Source organism: Ammodytes marinus (genome assembly GCF_949987685.1).
Source record: "Ammodytes marinus genome assembly, chromosome: 14".
In the NCBI taxonomy this organism is placed as follows: Eukaryota; Metazoa; Chordata; class Actinopteri; order Uranoscopiformes; family Ammodytidae; genus Ammodytes; species Ammodytes marinus.
Genome location: NC_137218.1, coordinates 16,608,951 through 16,632,059, shown reverse-complemented (window position 1 = coordinate 16,632,059; position 23,109 = coordinate 16,608,951). Strand labels below are relative to the sequence as shown.

At 41.1% G+C, this 23,109-nt stretch overlaps 1 protein-coding gene and 1 long non-coding RNA gene across 2 annotated transcripts; one reads left to right on the top strand and one right to left on the bottom strand.

The window, feature by feature from the left end:
• Positions 1–1,840: 1,840 nt before the first annotated feature.
• On the bottom strand, positions 1,841–11,859 carry puraa (purine-rich element binding protein Aa). Its single transcript, XM_080040962.1, has 2 exons — positions 11,754–11,859; positions 1,841–6,116 (listed from the first exon to the last, which is right to left on the bottom strand). Exon 2 carries the CDS (start codon positions 6,034–6,036, stop codon positions 5,179–5,181), a length of 858 nt encoding a protein of 285 aa, XP_079897088.1. The 5' UTR covers positions 6,037–6,116; positions 11,754–11,859; the 3' UTR covers positions 1,841–5,178.
• A 2,101-nt stretch (positions 11,860–13,960) lies between these two features.
• LOC307261091 lies at positions 13,961–16,677 on the top strand. The gene is made up of 3 exons (XR_013845207.1): positions 13,961–14,099; positions 14,920–15,048; positions 16,169–16,677. It is a non-coding gene; the product is annotated as an uncharacterized lncRNA (long non-coding RNA).
• The last annotated feature ends 6,432 nt before the right edge of the window (positions 16,678–23,109 follow it).

The window sequence follows — 23,109 nt, the reverse complement described above, 5'->3', positions numbered from 1 at the left end:
ACACACACACACACACACACACACACACACACACACACACACACACACACACACACACACACACACTCATAACTTAACACACACTTTATTTTGAAAAAAAGGGGAAGTAAGCAATCCAGGAAGTTGATCTCACACTGTAAATAAGTTGTTAAAAAAACCAAAAACACTTTTAGGCTCCTTTTTCATAACTGCATTCACTACAAGTAAATTCACCAAATATATTCCTTTAATCGACATTGACTTTAAAAAGGAAGTTGGTACAAAAATGGGTTAGCCTACAACTTACTGATGTTAAATTTCCCTTTAAAACACTTTAATTGAAATATATTTGTACTTAAGTATTTTATGGTGGGGGAAAAAAAATAAACTTTCTTTCATTACCTTGTCATACTGGAAGTTAGCTAACATGTAGCATTATTACGCATACTATTCTCACACTTTCTTTTTGAGTTATTCCTTTAAACACTTAAACAAACACTGTTTAAAGAATTTGAATGACGGGTGTTTTGAAAGAATGCCAGGACTGGGCTGGAACATTAAAACATGAGCTCAGTGGTTGTAAATGTTATATTGTGTTGGAGTAGTTAGGAGCAAAAGCTACAATAAAACGTAAATAATGGCCCAAAATAGACGTGCATATTCTATGTAGGTGGACGCTTAGTTGAAGTGTCCTTGTGCCTTGTGTCATTTCCTTTAAGTATCCGTTTACTTTACCTCCTCAGTTGTTAATTCTGCCACATTGCTGTCATGAGCAGATTTCTTGCCTGGGACTCTTTTCCTCTGTCCACTGACATTTATAGGTAAAGAGCATCCTCTAGTGGACAAAATGAGACAAGCCTGCTATGAATTACGTCACCACCAAAGCCAGTGCTTAGTTAGCTGCTTCAGAATATAGCACAAACATTACAAGTTGAATATGGATGGAGGCAATCCTTTGTAGAATGGACAGCATTTCCAAACATATGGCGCAGAGCTCAGCAACACCACACCTCAAACAAACATTAATGCACACGCTCAGATTATATGATAAAGGTAAAAAAAAAAAAAAAGAGGCAGGACGTTGCCAATGTATTCTGTGCATTCAGCAGTAATTCTCTCAGCTGGAGACAGCTGGCCCCGTTACAATAATCTGTACCTATAGCAGCCTTCCTGTGAGCAATTACTGCCATTATGCATCTTCACAAAGCCAGTCGTTGGTTACACTTAACACAATTGGTCATCAGTTGATTTGAGTTAGCATCTGGGTTTGGAGTCCATCTCAATTGAACACATCTCCTTCAGTCTTTTTCAGCAGGAGGATGGGGCTGGGAGACCTTCAACTTCACAACAATGCTCAAACATACACGTCGTGCAGGGAATGCCTTTGGAGCATGTCCAGACCCTGCACTCTGACCACTCTTGCCAAGTGAGTGCTTGTGCTTGTGGTGGCAGATACAAACTTAGCTCATCCTTAAGTTGACTTTTTGTTATTATGTGGTCTCCTTTGGTAGACATGTTGACGAGACTGGGCTGGAGACAGGACTGTTTAAAGTCATTAAAAAAATCTTAAAGTCGATGGCCCTGGCAACATTTCCTTGTGTCATAGCATCTCATTAACATGCATTACAAATTAAGCCTAACTTGTGGCTTGAACTCCATCAAACTTGAAAATAACTAAACATTTAACAAACGTATTTATAAGTAACTTTAAAACATTGTGACCTGTTCAAAGACATGCAGCTTCCACCCAATGAGCTCTCATTTCTTTAGTAGTTATATATGAGCTCACAGAAGACAGATGATCACAAATTGCAGTCAGGATGATTTGAGAACAAAGTAATGCTTTATTTTACAGCCTGGTATTACACATACAGTACTAATGTAGAAATCTCTAAGAAGAAATGAGTCATCAGGTACTTGTCATTGCAAAGTTTGCAATTTTAAAGGCTGTAAAATGAAGCTTCAGTAATTAGTATCATTGCAAATGTAGTCAGACATTGTGGACAACACTACATCAAAATTAAACACACTTTCCATCAGTGAACTGAAGACATTTGGGGAAGTTTTTTTTTCCAACAAGATCTGAAAAAAAACATACATTTTGAATGCAGATTTTCCCTCGTGGGTAAATTAAATGTATTTATTTATTAATTTTTAAAATGTACATAAATTATATTAAAATGCATCAAAACCAAATAAGTCAACATTAAAAAAAAAGAAAAAAAGGAAAACATAAGAGAGAACGACATTCTTTGTTGAGATCATTTTAAACAAGTATTGGTCAGGCATTTCATTAACCTGGGAAATCAAAGTGCTACACACAACAACCACTGAAGACAGTTCACCATATACCTTAATGAGGATTGGACTGAAGCACCTTTTCTTAGCTTATAGCTAAAATGGAGATTTGACTGTTTTTTTTGCTTCTTCCTTTTTACAAGAACTCCATTGTGTGTTTAAAGTCGACCTTCAACAACCCATAAGCTAAGTTTACCCTTTTCCTAAGGACAGGCATACTTGCAGTGACATTGTTCTATTTCAAGTTAAAGTACGTATGTGAACTGCTTGACCCAACAGGGTGCTAAGACCTTGGTTTACTATATGTTCCTCTAGGATGGAGCTTTTGAGTGCAAATAAAGGCATAAAACTCCTTCATGAGAAATAAACATGGAATTCAGCCACATGCTTTCAAATAGTAATCATATATTTAATTGATATACATATATTGCCACCATTGGCACATACGATATTGCACACAGTGATGAAATTGCACAGAAAAAAATAGATATTATTTTTTGTGGGCGAAAACATTCCAAAATTACAAATAATGTGGAATAACGCTGAAGGTAAAACTACGTTAAACAAATAAAACTAAACAAGACATGCTTGCAGCTCCCCATTAATTGAGCGACTTACAACTTAACACATAACTACCCAAGCCTTAGAGCGAACATTTCAAAAGGGGGGCATGCCAACAACAATGTGTAAATATTTCCAGGCCACTGCCGATGTTCCCAATCAGCCCCTGCTCTCCCTGCTTGGCTAGCAAAGAGCCAACTCTTCTGCATAATCTTGCATCTAGGTGACTACCCCTTCCATGTTTACATGTAGGCCGATACCTGGATGGCTGGGGAACGGGGGGATGGAAAAGAAGTTAGGGAAAAAGGGAAGGAGGCAGAAAAAAGTTAAGAATTCTGCTCAATGTTTTTTCTTAGAGTTTGTAGAAAACCCTTTTAGCACCACGAGTCGTGCGCTAGCACACAAGGGGGCTGGGAAACAGAAATGGAAAAAAGGAAGAGGAAACGATTACAAGAAGCAAAACTGCGATCCAAAGCACCAGGCCAGCGTGTAAGCATGCAGAGTGTTTAAGGCACCAGGTTGTTTATATGCTGAAGAGGATGCTCCCAATCTGGTATGGATTTTTAAGCTATACCACAGGCTCCAAAAACAGGTGGTCAAGGACAGTCTAGTTTGCTGGTTTCCAGTCAATCTAAACACGGGAGCGATCGTTAAATTCAATGCTGAGGTAAAATCTGACATTATCTGATTGTTGCCAGCTTCTCTGGAGGTTACTGACAGAGTTTACAAAACCGCTATCACGCATCTATGAGATGCGACTGAACTGGTTTAGAAGAACCAGTTGTTTTCCGTGTGGCAGCCCAAATATTTACAATTAGACCAAAAACCGAATCTCATCTCATCAACCCCCAAGTTAGATATTTGGGCTTAACCAATCTAAAGTGCAGCCGTGAGCTTGTGTTCAAAGTAGCCCCACTGAACCTCACACCATCAGATATTAACCTTGTAGGGACGGGCACATCCACTGACTCACTCCTGGATCTTCATCAACCGGTGAATTGAAGCATCTTCACTGTGCTGTATCCAGGCGTGCTCCCCCCATGATAGTGTGAGGGTGATATTTCCATTACAGTTCACAAGGTCACTCCTTTCACAGTCACGCTTTTGAAAACAACTTCCACTATAACTACACCAAGCCTTTTGGATAGAGATCACCTGGTACTCAAACTTGAGATTCGTACACTGTAGGCAGATAAAGATACTTATGGAAGGGTCCTTGAGCCAATATTTTGGGAGACCAACGAAATCTATCTTAGTGCAGATTAACATGCAGCAACATCACTCCTTGGCACCACTTAGACTTTTAGGACAAGATCACAAAATGTTTTTGTTTTGAACAAATGCTCTGCTGAATATTGCCTCTTTTTTTCAGACCACAAAGCCAATCAGCAAAGTATGTAAAGGGTGTTTGTCTTAATCTGTTGTCTTGCCGTTTGCTACATGTTTTCACTGCATTTCCTCTATCAAATACACATTTAGTACCTTTTAAAATGAACACATTGCATTAACAACGAGACACAAAGGTAGTCTATAATATATCCATCTGCATGGCAACAATTTCAACTGAAACAAGATTACAATATTAATATTTCTTTGAATACCTCTGGCAAATGTCACCATGTCAAGATCTATTTACCAGTTCAATATATCTGATTTTAATGCAATGCATATTGCGAGACAAATAGAGCACTTGATTCATTTCATGAAAAGGCCTATATGTTCCTTTTATACTGCATGACATTTAACCAGTTTCCGAGGCAGGTCTAGCCCTCATATGATTTATGTGTAAACACATCTCTACTCACATGTAAAGGTAAATAGGGTGGCAAGTGACAACCTTTTACAAAGTGTTTTTGAATTTTGGTTTCAAAATTAAAACATCTGATTTGTGCTGAAGTCATTAGCTCACATGAAAAAGGAAACACTATTTTCCTTGGAATTCTGCAATTATTCCTATTGAACATTTCAAACACTTTTTTCTTCTTTTTTTTAACACAAGAGCTTTAACTGGTACAAAAGTGTTCTGTTAATAAGGGAAATAAACACTCAGTTCAATATTGTTTGTCAAGTAGGAAACAATGTTCAAATATAATATTATTACTTGTTTAGCAGCCTGTTACTGTATTAATGGTGGATAAGTGGGGTAACATCCAGCGATGAGTGACAACATGTCATAACTGTCAGGTTGTGGAGGTTTTTTATATTGTGGGTGATGCTCCCTTGGAGTTAAACCATTACAGTTAAATCTTTAGATTTCTTTCTTTATACAGTAGAGTTTTTAATTATATTTCTCTTGTTATTTTCATTACTCTTGCATCTCTCTCGTTTGCTCCCTATATATCAATCCTCGTCTCCATCGTCCGCCGGCATCTCCTCTTGTTGCTGCATCTCGGATGCTCTTTTCTCGCGCTGCTTCTCCTGGATCTTCTTCATCTCCTCGGCATATTTACTGAACGTATTCCCGAATTTGGACCACACTTTGAAGGGCACTGTAATTGAGTTGCGGTACGTTGGCTTCACCTCGCTTACCCTCATGAACACACCATACTTATTGGATCCGACGTCGAAGAAAAACCGTTTGTTGTCCACAGTCAATGATGACCCTTCGGGCAACTCTGCAGGTTCGTCCTCTACACCGTAATCGTCAATAAGTTTAGCCAAAGCGTCACGAAACTCAATAAGTCCCTGGGCAGGCAAAGCGATCGTCTGGCCTTGCGTGGATCCCAAACCGGGCCCCCGGTTAACGGTCTGCCGGATCCTCAGGAACCGTCCCCTCTGGTTCTCTTTCAGATCCATGTAATATTTCCGATTTTCTCGGACCAAGAACTCGCTTTTGAGTGCTCGCCTGGGCTCGTCTTGTACCAGCGCCGGGTTGCTCGGACCCAGCTGGGCATAGTGTTCGATGAAGTCCCCCAAGTAGTCACGGAACTCGACCGCCACGGACATGGAGAGAGTGAGGCGGCTCTTGTTTCCACCGGCCCCGACTTCTGCTATCTTTAAGAAGCGGCCTTTCGCGTTCTGCTTAACGTCCAAATAGAAGCGTTTGTTTTGGATGTCAACCCGCTTCGACGCCAGCTCCTGCGTCTCATGCTGGAGCCCGGAAGCCGAGCCCGCCCCCCCTGTCGCTTGGTGCATGGAACCGAAGCCTGGGCCCGGGGCTGCTCCTCCCTGCTCACTTCCACTGTCTCTGTCCGCCATGATGCTGCCTGCCTGCCTTCTCCCTCTGTCTGCTGCAAAGCCACGGCCAGCCACAGAGAACGCCGGAACTCTCGCGATATCTACACAGAGGTATAGAGAGGCGAGAGGGGATGTTAATGCAGAGCGAGGGTGGAGAGCTTTTTCCCCCGAAAGGTGTAATGTCACAACAAGCTGTCGCTTTTCAATTGAAACGAAACTTAAGTTGTGTAGAAATGCCCAGTCTAGTTATGTTTCGATATGTCGACACAGCCTCTGGGAATAATGGTGTCTTAGTTAGGCTAGCTTATCCTACATAGAAATACCCTATAGGCTAGCTTACTAGCCAGAAGTGAAGAGGAGAAACCTATGTAAGTAGGCTATCACTTTACCTGCAGGTATATCCTACATCACAAGTGTAGATCCTTGCATGTTTAATGAGCTAACGATTTCACAAACGATTAATTCGTTAAAAAAAACTTACTGCTTATATTTGTGTTCTTGTGGAAGATGAATTGTATGGATCCAACATTGTGTGAAACTCATTGATTTCTTATACAATCCTACTATGGTAATGAAAAAGCCTACTTCATGTCCAAATACATTTTAATTTCACTTCCTAAGCGAGACAATAGGCCACAGAAAAGGAAATAGACTATTGTATGCCATGCCTATGAAGCTTATTCTAGTAGGCTAATATAATAGCCTTAATAAAAATAAATAAATAACGTATTAATAATAAAAAATAAAACATTAACAATAAGACAAACCATATAAGTGTACAATAATTGCCCACTACAATCCCTGTAGGACATCGAAGATCAGGTTAGTCGACCTCAACCAGTATGAACTTTAAGGTAAATGGACTTGACTTATAGGCCTAGCGCTTTTTAGCCGATTTTCTCAGCCCCAAAGCACTTTACATTTCTTACCACATTCACACACACATGGCAGTAGCTGCCACGCAAGGCGCTCTCTGAATCATCGGGAGCAATTTGGGGTTCAGTGCCTTGCCCAGGGACACTTCGACATGTGGCGGGGAGATGGGGGATCGAACCTCCGACCCTGCACTCCAGAGGCGATCTCCCTACCCACTTCGCCACTGCCGCCCAGGTAGGCTATAAAGACTGAAATTACACAGCATTATAATACGAATGATAGGATAGGGCGCTAGGCCTAGCCAAAAGGCTATTTTCGAAAGAAAAAAATTGATAGCCTAGGCCTAGGCTACATCTCTTGTGAATAGACAAGCACCGTATAGGCCAAATAACAGAAAAGCTCCCCTGCGTGGCATTGCAGTGAAGTAAATTAGCCTACATTATGTTGTTGTTAAGCATGTCGGGGGGGAAAACAGCAAGAGAAAACCTTAGTTTACAGTTTTAGGAAGAACAATATTCCCTCACCAGACAGCCATAGTGTCAACAAGCGATGACAAGGATAGGCCTGTAGTAGGCTATCATTAAAAGTTACAAATAAGCCCCCATCTATGTGCCTAGACCCAGAGCCGGCCCAAGCCTTCAGGGGGCCCTAAGCGAAATATGATTAGGGGGCCCCTCTCCAATGTTAGCGCTGCTAAAACTATAGATCTGTGTTAAATATCATTCACACACCCAGTGTTTTCCGCTAGTGCCTCCACTGTGCGGCTGTGCAAAAATATTAGACAGCCGAGATTCAGACCCTCCTAGGGGGGTCCGGGGGTATGCCCCCCCGGGAGATTTTTTTAACCTTTTTAAAGTGAAATGCATGAATCTGGTGCACTTTGAGAGGAAAATTAAGAGGCTAAATCTGAGAAATTTTGTGTGAACAAATAATTTGGAGACACTGGGTCAGATGAATTAGAAGCTATTGAAGAAGGACACATGGATTTTCCATAAAAATATTAATATAAAATAAAATATTATGGAGGGTCCTCTGGGTTGGGCTTGGAGCTCTTTTTCTTTTACGGGACATATTTCTCTGTAATATAATGAATGCATTTAAATGCAGTGTGAGGAACGAAGCAGAAGAACTCTGTTGTCCAGCTACTGTATCTTTTTTTCCACAGACAAGGCTGAAATAGGCTATAGACTATACACAGTGCATGGGCAACTGAGGGCAGCCCCATTTCCAATTGTTTTTAAATAAACTCAATACACACTGTGCATGGATGTGAACGTGACATAATCACATAATTTCGGATTTCCTCCCAGATGAACTGATTACATTTTTAGGCTATTAATTATCTAGACCAAAACATTTTATTCCTTTTTTTGTATGATAACTCACATTTGCGCAATATGATGTTAATATCAAACACACAAACTTAAAAAAAAAAAAAAAAAAAAAAAAAAAAAATCTTTTTTTTTTTTTTAGGGGGCCCCCCAGGCAGTCGGGGGCCCTAAGCGGCCGCTTAGTTCGCTTATGCCTCGGGCCGGCTCTGCCTAGACCTACTCACCATGAAGTAAAGAAAGAGTTCGGGTAGCCTAAAACATTTTTTCCTTGAAAGACCTGTCAGCTTGAAAACATCCGACATTCACATTTTCACAGAGGAAAGCAACGTAGGCTTTCAAATCTCCGTTAGGCACGCTTCGTGTGCTAAGCTGTGTGTCCGTCTGGGCCGTCCATGGTCTGGGCCTCCAACTTGAGCATGTTGTGGCTTAAGCCTGCCACTAGCGCGTCGTCCTGGGGCGAAGAGCGAGGCTATCATCCCTTTGACTAGTCTTCATGACTCGACACCATGGACACCTAAAGAACACACTCAACAGTCACGATATTCACCGGGCTACATTTAAGGTAGGCCTATGTCCTTTCTTAACCGTCATCAGCCAGGTGTTCTTGGTCTGAACGTTATAAGCTGAGAAGCCATCATGCTCACAACAATAGATAGCCTACAGCCTCTCTTCATGTGTAAAAGTGATATTTTTATGTCAGAGCTGCCTTTTCTCTCTCTCTTTAGTGTTATAAAGTAGCCTACCTATCTTATAGCCTATTGTAATTTTAAGGCTATTTTTCTGCCACCCATAATTTGCTTTGCTATGATTTTATAGCATTTAGACGTTTGTAGGCTACAGACTTTATAAAAAGCGGAAAGCATGCCCATGTTTAAATGTAGGCTTAGCTGTTAGGCCTACCTATTAGACCGTATTATAGACAAGGATGTACTATTGTAGGCCTAAGAAGGTCGCTATAGCTTCTTAGGCTACAATTTAGCTGGTATAGTCTGCGAAAATGGCAAGCATATTGTAGGTTTAATATTCTAGGTTTGCTTCCATTTATTCTCTAAGAAAAAATAATTACTCAAACAAGACATTCAAATGAGCTACACACAACATTTAGCCTACCGGTTATTGGTCACTACATGTGCGCTGACAATGCTTTCTCCAAGTTATTTAATGTGCACCTTTGACTGCACAGGCCTTTCACCTTAGCGTTTTAACATTTCTCTACAACTTTGGCATTACTGGAAAAGCATGTGCTACAAGAAAAGGATAATAATTACGCCAGGGTTTTTATATGAGTAAATACATCAAAATGTCTATGCATGAAAAACCAACTAGCATTTACACTCTGGGGCCTAGTAAATTCAGCAAATAAAGTCTAAAGTCCGCATTATAGGCTATAGGCCTACGAATTCCACGTGACCCCTTTCGCGTTTTGATTTTTGATTTAATTTTAGTATTGTTTAGTATTCTCCTTCTGTAAATAGAAGAGGGAGGGTGGCCAGCTGGTTCAGAACTCTTTCCGTCAATATTCGATATGCACTTCGCAAACGTACATTTTTAAAAGATGAACACTAGTCTTTTAAATGTTATTTAACTTAAAAAAGTCGATTATATTAATAATACGATTATGAAAGATTATGTTATTTGATTTTCAGGTTTTGTATTCTCTTTAATCATAATGAAAATGTATTTTATTTTTTTTCTACACTTAAAAATATATTGACTAGGCTACTTTGTTAAAATTAAGTATACTTTTCAAAGTGGCCTACTCTTAAATTATATTTACATCAACAGATGCCTTTGTAACTGAATTAGTCAAACAGTGAAATATTAAAACATGCACATGGTTTACAATTTTTTACAAGTCAGATGTTGATATGCATGCACTAAAAACTGAGCTCTCACTAAATTAATGCGTTTTATTAAAAAAAAAATAAGGCTTTCCACAACCAATTGAGTGCATCACTGAAATTAACTTACAAGTTCATGAGCATTAAAATAAAGTAGCTTAATGTAAAACGAGCATAAATTGTGATAATTAGTCAGGATGCTTAAGAAAGGCAACGGTAACTTTTCCATTTATTCCATTTGTTTTTATTGGAACAAGGTAATAGAAAGAAACAAAGAAAACCCTATTGGATAGTATAATATTTCATGAATTATTGATAAAGATTAGCCTTAAACCAAACATGCAAATAAATAATTGGCGTTTATTTATTGAAAATAAGTAGACCTCCAAAATACCTCATCATCAGTCATGCTGTCTCCTTTTATGTTGGGCTAGGTCGACCTAAACCTGCTACCATTGTTTGTCTGGTTTCTCTCTTTTTACTTTTTTATTTAACCCTTTATCTACGATAAGATTTGTTGTATAAATTATATAATAAATCTAATCGTAATATGTATACCCTGTTCGTATTGCCTCCTGATCAGCTTCACGGCAATCTGCACTTCTTGTCGCACAAAACCCAGTAGGCTAGTACAAAGGTGGGTATTTTATTAGGGATCTCATTGAAGACCAGCACATATTTCACGTTAGCAATGGAAGTAATTTAAGCTGAATTATAATAAAACAATATTAAATAACTGTAGGCCTATCATTCTGTTGTTCAGCAGGCCTATGTTGTAGGCCTTTAAGTTAGTCATTTGCTTGGTTTATCCTCACCTATCTATACATACTGTACATATGTCCCACTTGTAATAATTCGCATTAAATGTATAATTCTCGGAAACTCGTTCGCTTCAGATCACCTTATTGTCTCACTATTTTTTTAAATGATCACTCTGTTTTGTTTCCTTTAACCTATTAAGTGCAGCTGATAGGCTAAACAGGAGTCGGAACAATTACAAAATATGTTAGCTAATCTTATAGAAATTATAATATTAAAACTCAGACGAGGTCCTTTTTTTCCTTTGTTTATGTCTTATGCATTACATGTAATATCCCCTTTCCTCTTAGAGCTTTAACTGCCCACCTTACAAATCCGAAATCCCACCTATGTGTTATAGCCTATACTTATTTATGCTATAGATCCTTTCAGCTGCCTCGCCAACAACTTGTCAGTTCAATTAATCATATAACTAATCATCAATCAGGCTTTCCCCCTTCAGACAAGCTTATAACCATGACAATGAATCATTAGACGCCGCTCTGTTCCGATGCCAGAGGCCACGTCCAACGCAGATTTCAGCCTAAAAAAAGGTGTCGTCGCAGTTTGTGAAAGGCAGTCGCAGTTTGTGAAAGGCAGCCGCTGTGATTACCTCCTCCTAAAGTTTTGCCCTACATCCCGCTTCGGGAATGCTGTTTGGTGGCGCTGCTCCAAATGCGGCTCCATTATTATTTCGGGTTGGATGCCCGGCCGTATCTATCACTCTATAACGCTGTGTGTTTGCTTCTGTAAACTCTGCGAAAAGCATTGCCATATGCTTGGCTGCACGCTGAGACCTTAAAAAGCTGCAGGACGGGAACCGTCCCGAATGACATGTATGCTAAATAAAGTGTCGTTCCATGGCAAGCGAGATCCACACAGCCTACCTTACCTTAGAGCGTTCAGTCTGCGGGCAGGGAGCCTCAAAACCTCGTCGGCGTGCAGCAGGAGACGAGACACGGCGAGAGACACACGTGAGTCATGAACATACGCTAGAAGGGCCTGTGTGACAGCGACAGCTCGGCGGACTGCTTCTGCTTCACAAGATGGACAAGGAAACGGCGAGTCGTGGCACGGAGAGCGACACACGCACGTAGAAGTTCAACGCCGCACGCTTCTCCTCTGATGTCAACACGCAAGCACTGTGGTGGAGGGAGCTACTCGGTGGACTTGCGCCTCCTCTTGACTTAACTGCGGAATTGCAGCCTTGCCTTTTCTGATGGTAACAGGTGTGTGTGTGTGACTGTAATAGAGGGCAGTGTCTATATAAGTCACTGAGCATGGCTTTGCTACTATCAACACACTGTTACAAGTGCAATTATTGGTCGATAGTATGAACTATGTGTCACTTTACATGGATGCATCTTTTGGGGAATTTAAGTGTCACCGGATGCACATGCCTGGCGCGTAAAACTAATCCACTCCTGTTTTGCAGCTGTAAAGGTTGTTGCATAAAAAAGTACAGTGGCAGTTCTTGTTCAAAGAAAGAAGACTGCAGTTTACACGGCGATATATAATGTTATGCCCGAGCCTTACATCAGAGCCAATAGTCCTAATTTATAGCTAGGCCAATATAGGAACGTTTCAGCACCACGGAGAGCGGCCAGGTCTGTGCTCATTGATGCACATGCGCAAAAATGTAATATTAAAGGTACAACGAGTAAGTCGGCACGTTGGCGACACCTTTGAACAAAAGCGGTAGTATTTTTACGACGCCAGCTGTCGTGAAGCTCGTGCAGGGGGTGCAAGATTCAAATAATCAGGAAGCAATATAGTGCGTGCCGTGTCCGTGTGTTGAAAGTGTGAGGGCACCGGACTCTTTTCGGCTCGGTGAGAGTGGTTAGTGACAGCATCAACTACACCTGATTGCAATGAGTTGATCCATTGTCACCTCTCACGGAGCTGAACGAGTATGTGTCCCCACACAAAGCGAATGAACGAGAGACGGCAGTTAGTTATGGATCACGATGAGGTAATGTGTTTATGTTGTTGTAAATAATGACTATTTCAGATGAATAATGGTCATCTGATGATGCTGGTGAGGCAAAGTAAACTTTGTTTTAGTAGGCTACCGCTCATTCATTTAGGAGTAAACACTGCAGTCTAGGTTCACTCCGTGAAATTGTGTATAGGTTGCTTGGCAACGCCCTCCCGCCCGCCTATCACTCTCCCTTTTAGCTTTTCTACATTGCATTTTCTTTTTTTTCTTTGATGGTTCAGCCCCGTTAGTCATTATGACGACAAATAACTGTCTCAAACAAGGCTCCCGCGGGACAACGTCTCAATTTGCGGGACGTGTGAAAAGTAATGGAAATGCGATCTGGTCACCCTAGAAGTTAGAAGCATTGTTATTGAAAGTGAGCCCCCCTTTTTAAATGCGTGTTTTATAATCTGGCATTTATCCGATAGCTGTGAGGAGACAGCAGTCTCCGTTTGTCTGTGTGTGTATTGGTCTGTGTGTGTGTGTATCGGGCTGCTGGGCTCAGTGGCTCTGTGAAGGTGCTGCCTGCAGTGCTTCTACGTTTGTCTTCCTGTTACTTCAAAATAAAAGCCAACTCACGTTTGTCAAGTGAAATGCTAATGTGAAGCCAGTGAAATGTTTTTAATGTGAAGCCGAAGCCTTAATGCTCTATTTGTTTAACAGTAGCTAACTTAACTGCTGCGCGCTGATCTAAAGATAGTGTTTTTTTAACCCTCTGGACCCGGAGCCCGCAGTACTGCGTTCTATGGCGTTCTGTCGGTGATTTCGTTATGTTTTAATACATTATTTAACATTATTAAATCGCAGCAATGTGGTTTGAATATCACCGGAAAGCTGAGATTCTCCCCTTTCCGGGACATATTCTCGCGTGATTCTACATGACTCACAGCCAGAGATATGTTGCTGAGAGGCGCGAAAATGTATCAACCCTTTCCCTTGCGCTACTGGCTGAGCCGCTTGTCAATCAACATTTTGCGAAAACGTCATCGGCCCTTTCCCTTGCGTGATTGGTAGAGCTGCTTGCTGTCATATTTTGTGAAAAACCATCCAATCAACTTAGTGTAATCACTAAGGACCTCCCACTAAGGTCAAACATACACAATCACTGAACAAAGGACTCCTATCATGCTCCTAATTTCGATTTCACCATGGCGCGGATGTTCGACAGCTGAGAGATTCAGAGGAAGACGCCAATTCCGACATTGAGGGCTTTGACGAAGAGGAATATGAAGGTGACATGGATCCATTTGAAGACGGGTAAGAGCATTTATTTGACAAAACGTCTGTTTTTGTAATGGAAGCTAAGTGTGAACATGTAAACTAGCTTGAATGTTGCGTCCGTGACGTGACCGATTTTTTTTTTGGAACTGACGTGACAGAGCTGTATACTCTTGTCGCCAGCCTTCTGTTGTTTGAAAACAAGTAATAGTTTGAAAACAAGTAAAAGTAAGCAATCTTCCCCGTGTGTCTCAATTTTGTTTGCTAGCTGTCTCGCATAAATGGACACCCGGGTGTGTGTGTGTGTGTGTGTGTGTGTGTGTGTGTGTGTGTGTGTGTGTGTGTGTGTGTGTGTGTGTGTGTGTGTGTGTGTGTGTGTGTGTGTGTGTCAATATTTTGACACACACACACAGCGCAGACCTGTTGTGGGAGATGGAAAGCCGTCATTTAGTCTGGCTGAGGGGAGGAGACAGAAGTTACGAGAGAGGAGAGAGAGAGAGAGAAACAAACAAACTGTAGTAGGCTATACAGCTGTTTATAAACGGGTATAATAATTTATTTTAGAAATTGCAAATGAAGCTCTGTGTGTAAATGTAAGATAGCTTGAATTTTGCATTCTTGACATTACAGGGACTGATTTCTCTATTGATAGCACTACTTTTGTTTACTTTTGTTTGAAAATAATAGTAATAGATGTGTATTCTGTGTAAAAGTATTTACCTTTACAATTTACAAATAGTACAGAATGGAAATGTTTTTGCATCGACTTTTATTACACTGTTGTTTGCAAATACAAGTTGTGAAGTTTAAATATTTTTGTTATGAGATAATGAGACTGATTTCTGTGAATCTGTGGCAGCACCAGGTCCAGGAGAAGAGGAGAACCACCCGCAAAGAGGTCCCGTGTCCTAACTCCACCAGCACCCCCTACGCAGCAGCGGGCTTGGAAGACTGAGGAAGACCAGGACACCGCTCCTCCTGTCTCCAGGTTTCAACCTGCACGCACCCCTGGCCCACAGCTAGGCACGCACTTCTACACACCAATTGAGCTCTTCAAATTGTTTTTCACTGCACACACTGTACACACACTCTGTAGCAACACAAATAAACAGGCTGCCAAAAAAATTGCCATGGGTAAAAAGTTTAAATGGACTGATTTGACAGTTGAGGAGTTTTACAAGTACATTGGACTCCTCTTTTACATGGCCCTGGTTAGACTACACCACATTGCTGATTACTGGAGGCAGAACCACAGTTTAACCTGTCCATTTGCCGCAACAGTCATGAGTAGGGACAGATTTGGTGTCATCTCCTGGAACTTACACATAAGTGATCCAGATGAAGATGTAAACAATGATAGGAAGAAGGGAACGCCACAATTCGACAAACTCTTCAGGGTCAAACCTCTCCTCAATTTGATCAAAACCGCAGCAAAGACCTATTTTCATCCATACAAAAACCTAGCTGTGGATGAAAGGATGGTTGCCTCAAAGGCTAAAACTGGAATTACTCAATACATGAAGGCCAAACCTACTAAGTGGGGTTTCAAATTGTTCGTTTTGGCGGACTCAAGCAATGGCTACACCATAGATTTTAACATTTACACAGGGAAAAGTGACATCCCCTCCGGACACGGCCTCTCTTACGATGCTGTAATGTCAGTTTTTGTTTTTGTAAACCACATTTAGTCCCGTTTTTATTAGTCAACAATAAAGCATTATATATTTGATTATAGTCTTCGTCACATGACCACCATTTACGTTGCGTCTCGTCTCGTTTCTGTCACGTGATAAATGTTCGTTGACGACGATATTTTGTCATACATTTCGTTGACAAAAACAACACTAGTATCAAGTCATTATTCAGTCTCATTTTGCTTAATTCCTCATATGTGGTCAAAGTAGAGTAAGAGACTATTTGTATTTTGGGAAATTTGATTTTAGTCATGTTTTTTGCACTTCCCAACTTTTTTTGGGAAAATGACAGTGCATTATAGAAGCTAATGCTTTGTAAATGGGGATAATGCTTTCGCTCAGCAGGATAGTCTTTTTGTTTTCATGCCTGTTCACTTTTCTTGGCTCATTTGTTGTCTGTCTGTTCTCTTCCAGTTTTCCCTGGTGGAGACGAGACGGTGTGGATCAGGTCCTTCCTCTGGCAGCATCTGAAGTTCTCCTGCATCCACACTATTCATATTTTATTTTAGTATTAGCATGTTAACATTAGTCAATTATTGTATTCCTTCGCTAAGCTAATGTTTTGGAGAGGCAATTTCAAGAGCCAAAACAATTTGTCCTGGTGAATAAAGGTATTATTTCACATAAGTTTCCACATTTTTCAAAAATCTGACTTCAAATTGCAGCATTTGTGTCAAAATATTTTTGTTCACATTGGACTAGGGCAAAATTGAACCTTCCTAACTGAGAGCTGAGAGTGTTCTGAACATTTTAATATGAATCAGCTGGGTATTATGTTATCTACTTGCCCTCTAAAATGGTAATTTATAAAAGCATGTAAAATCGAGAAAATGCCCTTAGATCTCAACCAAAAAAACGTTTGGACAAAAAGATCATTTTAGTCATGTTTTTTGCTCTTCCCAACCTTTTTATGGAAAAATTCCAGTACATTTTAGAAGCTAATGTTCTGGAGAAGCAATTTCAAGAGCCAAAATAATTTAATCAGATGAATAAAGGTATTATTTCACACAAATTTCGAAATTTTTCAAAAATCGGACTTCAAATTTCAACATTTATGTCAAAATATTTTTTTTTTACATTGGACTAGGGCAAAATTGAACCTTCCTCACTGAGAGCTGAGAGTGTTCTGAACATTTTGATAAGAATCACCTGGGTATTATGTTATCTACTTGCCCTCTAAAATGGTAATTTATAAAAGCATGTAAAATCGAGAACCAAAAAACCAAAAAACGTTTGGACAAAAAGATCATTTTAGTCATGTTTTTTGCTCTTCCCAACCTTTTTATGGAAACATTCTTGTACATTTTAGAAGCTAATGTTTTGGAGAAGCAATTTCAAGAGCCAAAATAACTCAATCAGATGAATAAAGGTATTATTTCACACAAATTTCGAAATTTTTCAAAAATCGGACTTCAAATTTCAACATTTATGTCAAAATATTTTTTTTTTACATTGGACTAGGGCAAAATTGAACCTTCCTAACTGAGAGCTGAGAGTGTTCTGAACATTTTAATATGAATCAGCTGGGTATTATGTTATCTACTTGCCCTCTAAAATGGTAATTTATAAAAGCATGTAAAATCGAGAAAATGCCCTCAGGGCTCAGAGGGTTAATATAGAAAGCCGTGTCTCTGGCATTACCAGTGGTGACACGAGTTTTTTTGCTAAAAAAACGGCACTTTGTCCCGCATTGTCCCGCACAAACGTAGTCTTTGTCCCACATCTGGTGAATTGGGATCTGGTCTCCCTATCCCCTTCCCTCACCTGGAGTGATAGGCTTCTCAAATCACGTTCCTGCGCCACACTGAAATCTGCGACCAATACGGATATGTGACCATAGAGCATGCACGCGTGAACCGAAAATCGGACTGGGTGTACGACCAGATCAAATGCAGTAATAAAAACTATATAAAAACGTCTTTCTTTGCACTGATGGTCTCGTTTGCTGTTAAAGGTAATTTATGATTATGAGAGGAAACATGAGGCTGTTTAAAAGATATTTAAATGTTACTCGTTGCCGCTTTAAGTCAACTTGGAGATTGAGGTGTACTTTATACATTTACAATACTAATGTGTATGTTCTATGTTCCGCTTTAGCCTAATTCAATTTTAATATGTATTGCCTTAAACCGTAGTGGTTGCACATATGGACGATATGATTTCACGAGTATAATTTATGAGACAGATTTCAGATTTGGTTTCCTCAGTTAGCGTCTTTTCTGTTTGATTTACAGCAGCACTTAAGGCAAGTGTGTGTCACTGTTGCTCATAAATCATTGTGGTCAGCAGATGTCGCTCTTTGTGAACTGTCAGTACAACATCTTGCACACTGCATTCTACAGTATTTGGCGTTAAGGCTAAGCCAAATCAACACAATACAACCACACGTTGGCCTAAACATTGCCATTAATGATGATTGAACGTGTTTACAACCCCTATAGTTGAATTATAGTTTCTTACTCAGGTGTAGCCTTTGAGCGTTGTGATTACACATTCAATGGTATCTGATATACTGTCACTTTATGTTCTCCTTCTAAAGTGGTTCAAATAGTTTTCCGCTGCTTTGGACCTAATATTGCAGCTCTTTTAGTTGTATGGATTTAATGCAGTGCCTCAACATCAGTTTTTTTTTAAGAGGAAGAGCAGCGAATGTGACCTGAATGCAGGGCATGACTTAATGGGATGAGAAGCAAAATACATTCAAAAGAGTCTTCTGAAGAATCTTAAATGCTTTCGCAGCCTTAGTCATCATCGCAGCCATATGATTTGTTTTCCTTGGCCGGTTGGCTGCATTTATTAATGTGATTTCATTTCTTTCCTTTCCTTTCCTTTTTTTTTTTTTTTTGAAGCGATGCTTTGGCTACAGTAAGATGCGATTTTGAGGAGGGACATATAGGATACATGGACTTAGGATTTCGTCTCTCTCATTGCAACGTAAGATAGAACACCATGGAGTGATTGACACGCAGTAGCTGGGTTTTGGGAGTGAGGAGAAGGTCGACCCTTTAGGTCCATCGGTTGCCTGTATAACAGTGCTCCTTTCATGCGTTTTTGTTGACGGAGCCCCTTGGCAGTCGGCATTATTGTCTCTCCGTCTGTGGCTAGTGGGGGGAGGCGGAGAGAGCCACGGTGGAAGGCTCCGTATTAGCGTTGCATAGCCGCCGACCAGAAATACTGTTTTATTCTTTTGGAATGAACCGTGGCGTATGTTTTGCGACTGGACTACCAAACTTGTGCTTCACTGCAGCATTTTGCGTCTTTTTTACCCTCCGCTGCAGACGATACAGTGAACCATCATAGCGGTAGCCTTACCCTACCACTGCAATTTTTGGGCAAAGATAAGAGTGGCGTCGTCTTGCAGTTAAGGCTACACTATGGCAGCATAGGGGGCATCTTCTGGAGGGGAGAATACCTTCCTGCCTTATTATAAGCTGCAGGCAGTGACTGTGAGGCAGTGATTTGAAAGCCAGCAACCTTATCCCGCGGTTCCCCCTGTTTCTAAGCTGCTGTTTACCCATTGAAAATCACTCGGAAAAGCAGCAGCGGATCCCGATGGCATGGACACTTATGCAAGGTCTGCCGCGCTGCCGTGCTACTGCTGGAGCCTACTACTTGCTGTTGTCTCTTCATTCAACCCAGCTCCATCGCCATCGCCGCCCCGCAGCCGAGAGAGCCCTGCCGCAACGCGACCAGCGACCACCGAGCCAAAGCAGGCGGCGGCATGAGGCTTGATTCAGTACATTTATCCATGCTGGTCATCGGGGTCTCATTCGCCTGCTACTCCCCGAGTTTGAATTCCCTGCAGGACCAGGCTTACAAATCCGCCGTGGTGATCGAGGGCAAGGTGCAGTCTACGCCTGTGAACGCCTCCGCGGAGCCTTACCGTGTTAATGTCAAAGTGCTGGATGTGTGGCCCCTCAACAGCGGGGGTCTGGCGCGAGAACAGCTCGTCACCGTGGGGGAATTTGGATCTGAGGCACCGTGCACCAAAGTGAAGAGGAACCACAAGTACATTTTTTTCATGGACCCCACTGACGAGCCCTTGGTTTTCAAGGCATCGTTTGCACCGCTGGACACCATTGGAAAGAACCTAAAAAAGGATGTTGGGAAGATCTTGTGTGAGGACTGCGGTAAGTTAATGTACTGTGGTGGATTACCGGTGAAGTCCAACCCGGAAGAATGAACGGTCTGTGTTAGCAGCCAGCTGGCTAAGGGGCTTTTGGTAAAAGGCACTCTGGTGAATTGTTGTTATTATGGCCACAGCATGGTTTTGGAGTCGGTGGGTACCAGATAGGTGCCTAAGGGGCGTCTATGCAGCAATTTTCGACAACTCTCGCAGGCTCCCATTATAGCCCACATGATCAATCAAACTCTCTTTCTCTCTTTCTCTCTCCCGTTCTCTTTCCCCTCAACTGCATCAGACATGCGCCTCGCACTGTTGCATATGAGGAATTGCAGTTTGTGTGTATCGAACTATCTGCATCCTGCAAACCCGCATTGTATTTGAAACATTAAGAAACCTCTCTAATGTATTTTTTTTCTCGATTCCTGGGCTTGATACAGATTTCAGTCTGGCAAAGATTGTCTCGCCTGCTATATTTGAACACCGATCACATGCATTTCATGGACCCGGTACAATTTCAGGACCAGGGACAGCGGCCTGTATCACCGGTATCACGTGTGGCAAATCACGCTGTCCCAAGCAAATCGGTTCCCATGCTATATTTAGGCTCACGCCCTGCTTTAATTCCCGAAACTTTGCTGTAGCCTAGCCTAGTCCAGTGTGCACACAGTCATCTCCACTGCAGGCAGATGGGGCTACCTCGGATTTACGTGGTTGTTAATAGGAAATGATAACTTTAGCACCTAACAGTTTGTTTGGTTTCATCTAGGCCTACAGGTGGTTCAGGAATGGACAGTAGATGTCGCCTTTAGGGAGGTATTTTTAAAATCACATCAAGCACATGGTATTTGTTAGAAGCTCTTTTTTAATAATTTAATTTATTGTCACAGATATTCAAATGTTCCTTTCTTTCTTTCTTTCTTTCTTTCTTTCTTTCTTTCTTTCTTTCTTTCTTTCTTTCTTTCTTTCTTTCTTTCTTTCTTTCTTTCTTTCTTCTTTTTTTCTCCCTCCCACATAGCTTGTTGTAAGCTTTCACAAATGAAAATCAATGCCAATCATTTTGTTGAGGTTGTAGAAGTTATTGATTGATAACAATGCAGCATACTGTCGCACTGGTGCTAATGCAGTACTGCACACCAACACATAATGTGCATGTGTACCTGGATACACAGACAAACCTTTTTATGTACAGTATAGTCCCAAAATCCATGTGGGGTTCGGTCACTGGATTTGATTTTTGCTACAGCCACTTGTCAACAGCTCAAATGTTAAAGGGAGTGTAATTTCGTTCTTTGCACTTCACCATGAGGCTGTAACTAGCTTAATTATAAAGGAGTACACTGTAACTTAAACACCGCTCTGTGCTTGTCACGGAGCCACTCCTTTACATTTGTCTACACATAATGTTCCACACTATAGTCAGCCAGCCTACAACACAACTTCAAAATGTGCGGCAGCTCATCCTCCATACTTTGAATGATTTGAGACAATTAGAACATAATGTAACAAATACGATTTAATATGTATTTTACTAGTACTGTACGACACACACATTTGTACTTCCACTAAAGTATAGTAGGCTTGGACATAATGTGTGCCCGGTAGTTCCACCACAGTCTTAAATCCTCTTAGTCTGCACTCATGAGACACACAAGCTCCCCTCCCTTCTTTGATTGTGCCACTCTCACTCTGGCTTTAAAACTCATCATCCCATTAGAGAGGTTACGCTAAATGGACCTCATTACCTCTTGGGTTTCCTTGACTGGCCCAGACATCCCCCCGTCAATTCTTTTCTGCCACTTAGCAAAAGCTCGTCAGTGACGTGATCAAACTGGCACGGCCACCTCACCTCATTTACCTGAGAGAGTTGCCACGCCCGCTTCCTGGGTTCTTTTGATCTCTTGTATTTAGTTCAAAGTACCAAAGAACATAGCTGATGTTGCTCTGTTGGGCCATTGTTATTGAGGAGCTTCTTATTTATCTCATTGCTGTAACTTTCCCCTTCCCAAAATCATGTCATTTATTCAGCATAGCCTTTCATACAGACATATAAACTGCAAAATCCTTTGACATCCTCTTGTCTCTTTGAGTTCCCAGCTTCCTTAAAGGTGGAGTTAGCAATGCTGGAGAAAGCTTGCTGTCAAAATCACTTTTTTGTCCAGATCTGTAAATATCTCCTCAATATCCGCTACCTGTCTGTACTGTGTATCTGATGAAAATGTCATGTTGGCATGGTGGGCCCCTTTGTTTACAGACCCTTTATTTACATACCAGTTTGCAGAGCCCAGGCTGTGTATTAACCCCAATATTTTTTCAGCGCACACACAGTAGGGACAGGCAGCGGATCGTGAGGAGATAGTATATATACTGCTTTTGACAGGGAAAAAAGGGATTTTGACAACAATCATTCTCCAGAATTGCTTAGTCCACCTTTTAAGCAGGGATTCAAGATCAGTAAAGTTCCATTGCCTGCTAGATAAGTCCCCCATCTAGTAAATATATATTATTTGGCCGTTATGTCTTGGCGTCGAATCCCTCTCGTGCAGAGGTTCACAAGTGTGTGAACAAGGGGAAGGAACAAACACACTCTACCTCTCTCAAAGTGATGCAGTTGTTGTCTTCCTGTTCCTAAGGGCTGCCTGACAAACAGGCTACCTCCAGCTCTTACCAGCTGCACCCCTTTCCTCAGGAGTCAGCCAGCTGGGAGCTCTGGGTTCCTGCCAAAGAAGAAAAGAAAAACACTGTGCAATACTGTTCTTCTGATATAGATTGCAACAAACATAAAGCAAACACAGGCTCATGTTAAGCCAGCAATTCTGTCCCTCATACTTGCTGCCAGTGTCTCAAGTAGATCGTGTTTATGTATCTGTGGGTAACTGCAACACTTTCACTGACATTGTTTTACTGTATTGAAAAGAGTGTGGGTGTAGTGACCTACGGACTGAAAACATATCGGTCAAGTACTATATCCAACTATTTCCTGGAAGTCCAGCGCTGCTGTTTGAAAAGTCCCTGATTATGGCAAAACACCATCACTTTTAAGAGGAAGTTTACCTGATAAACTTTTCCCTCCGTCTGTCTCATTTGCATGTATGTGAATGAGGGAATATTCAAAAATGCAGAAACCTTCCTTGAAATAATTGCCCCCTTCCTATGCAAATAAGCCTTGTTGCAAATAACATGTACTTCACAAAGACAAGCACTATCGCTCTTTTTCTCTCCATGTCTCTCT

Coding starts and splice junctions, on each gene's coding strand:
- puraa (XM_080040962.1), bottom strand. CDS start 6,036: ATGGCGGACAGAGACAGTGGAAGTGAGCAGGGAGGAGCAGCCCCGGGC.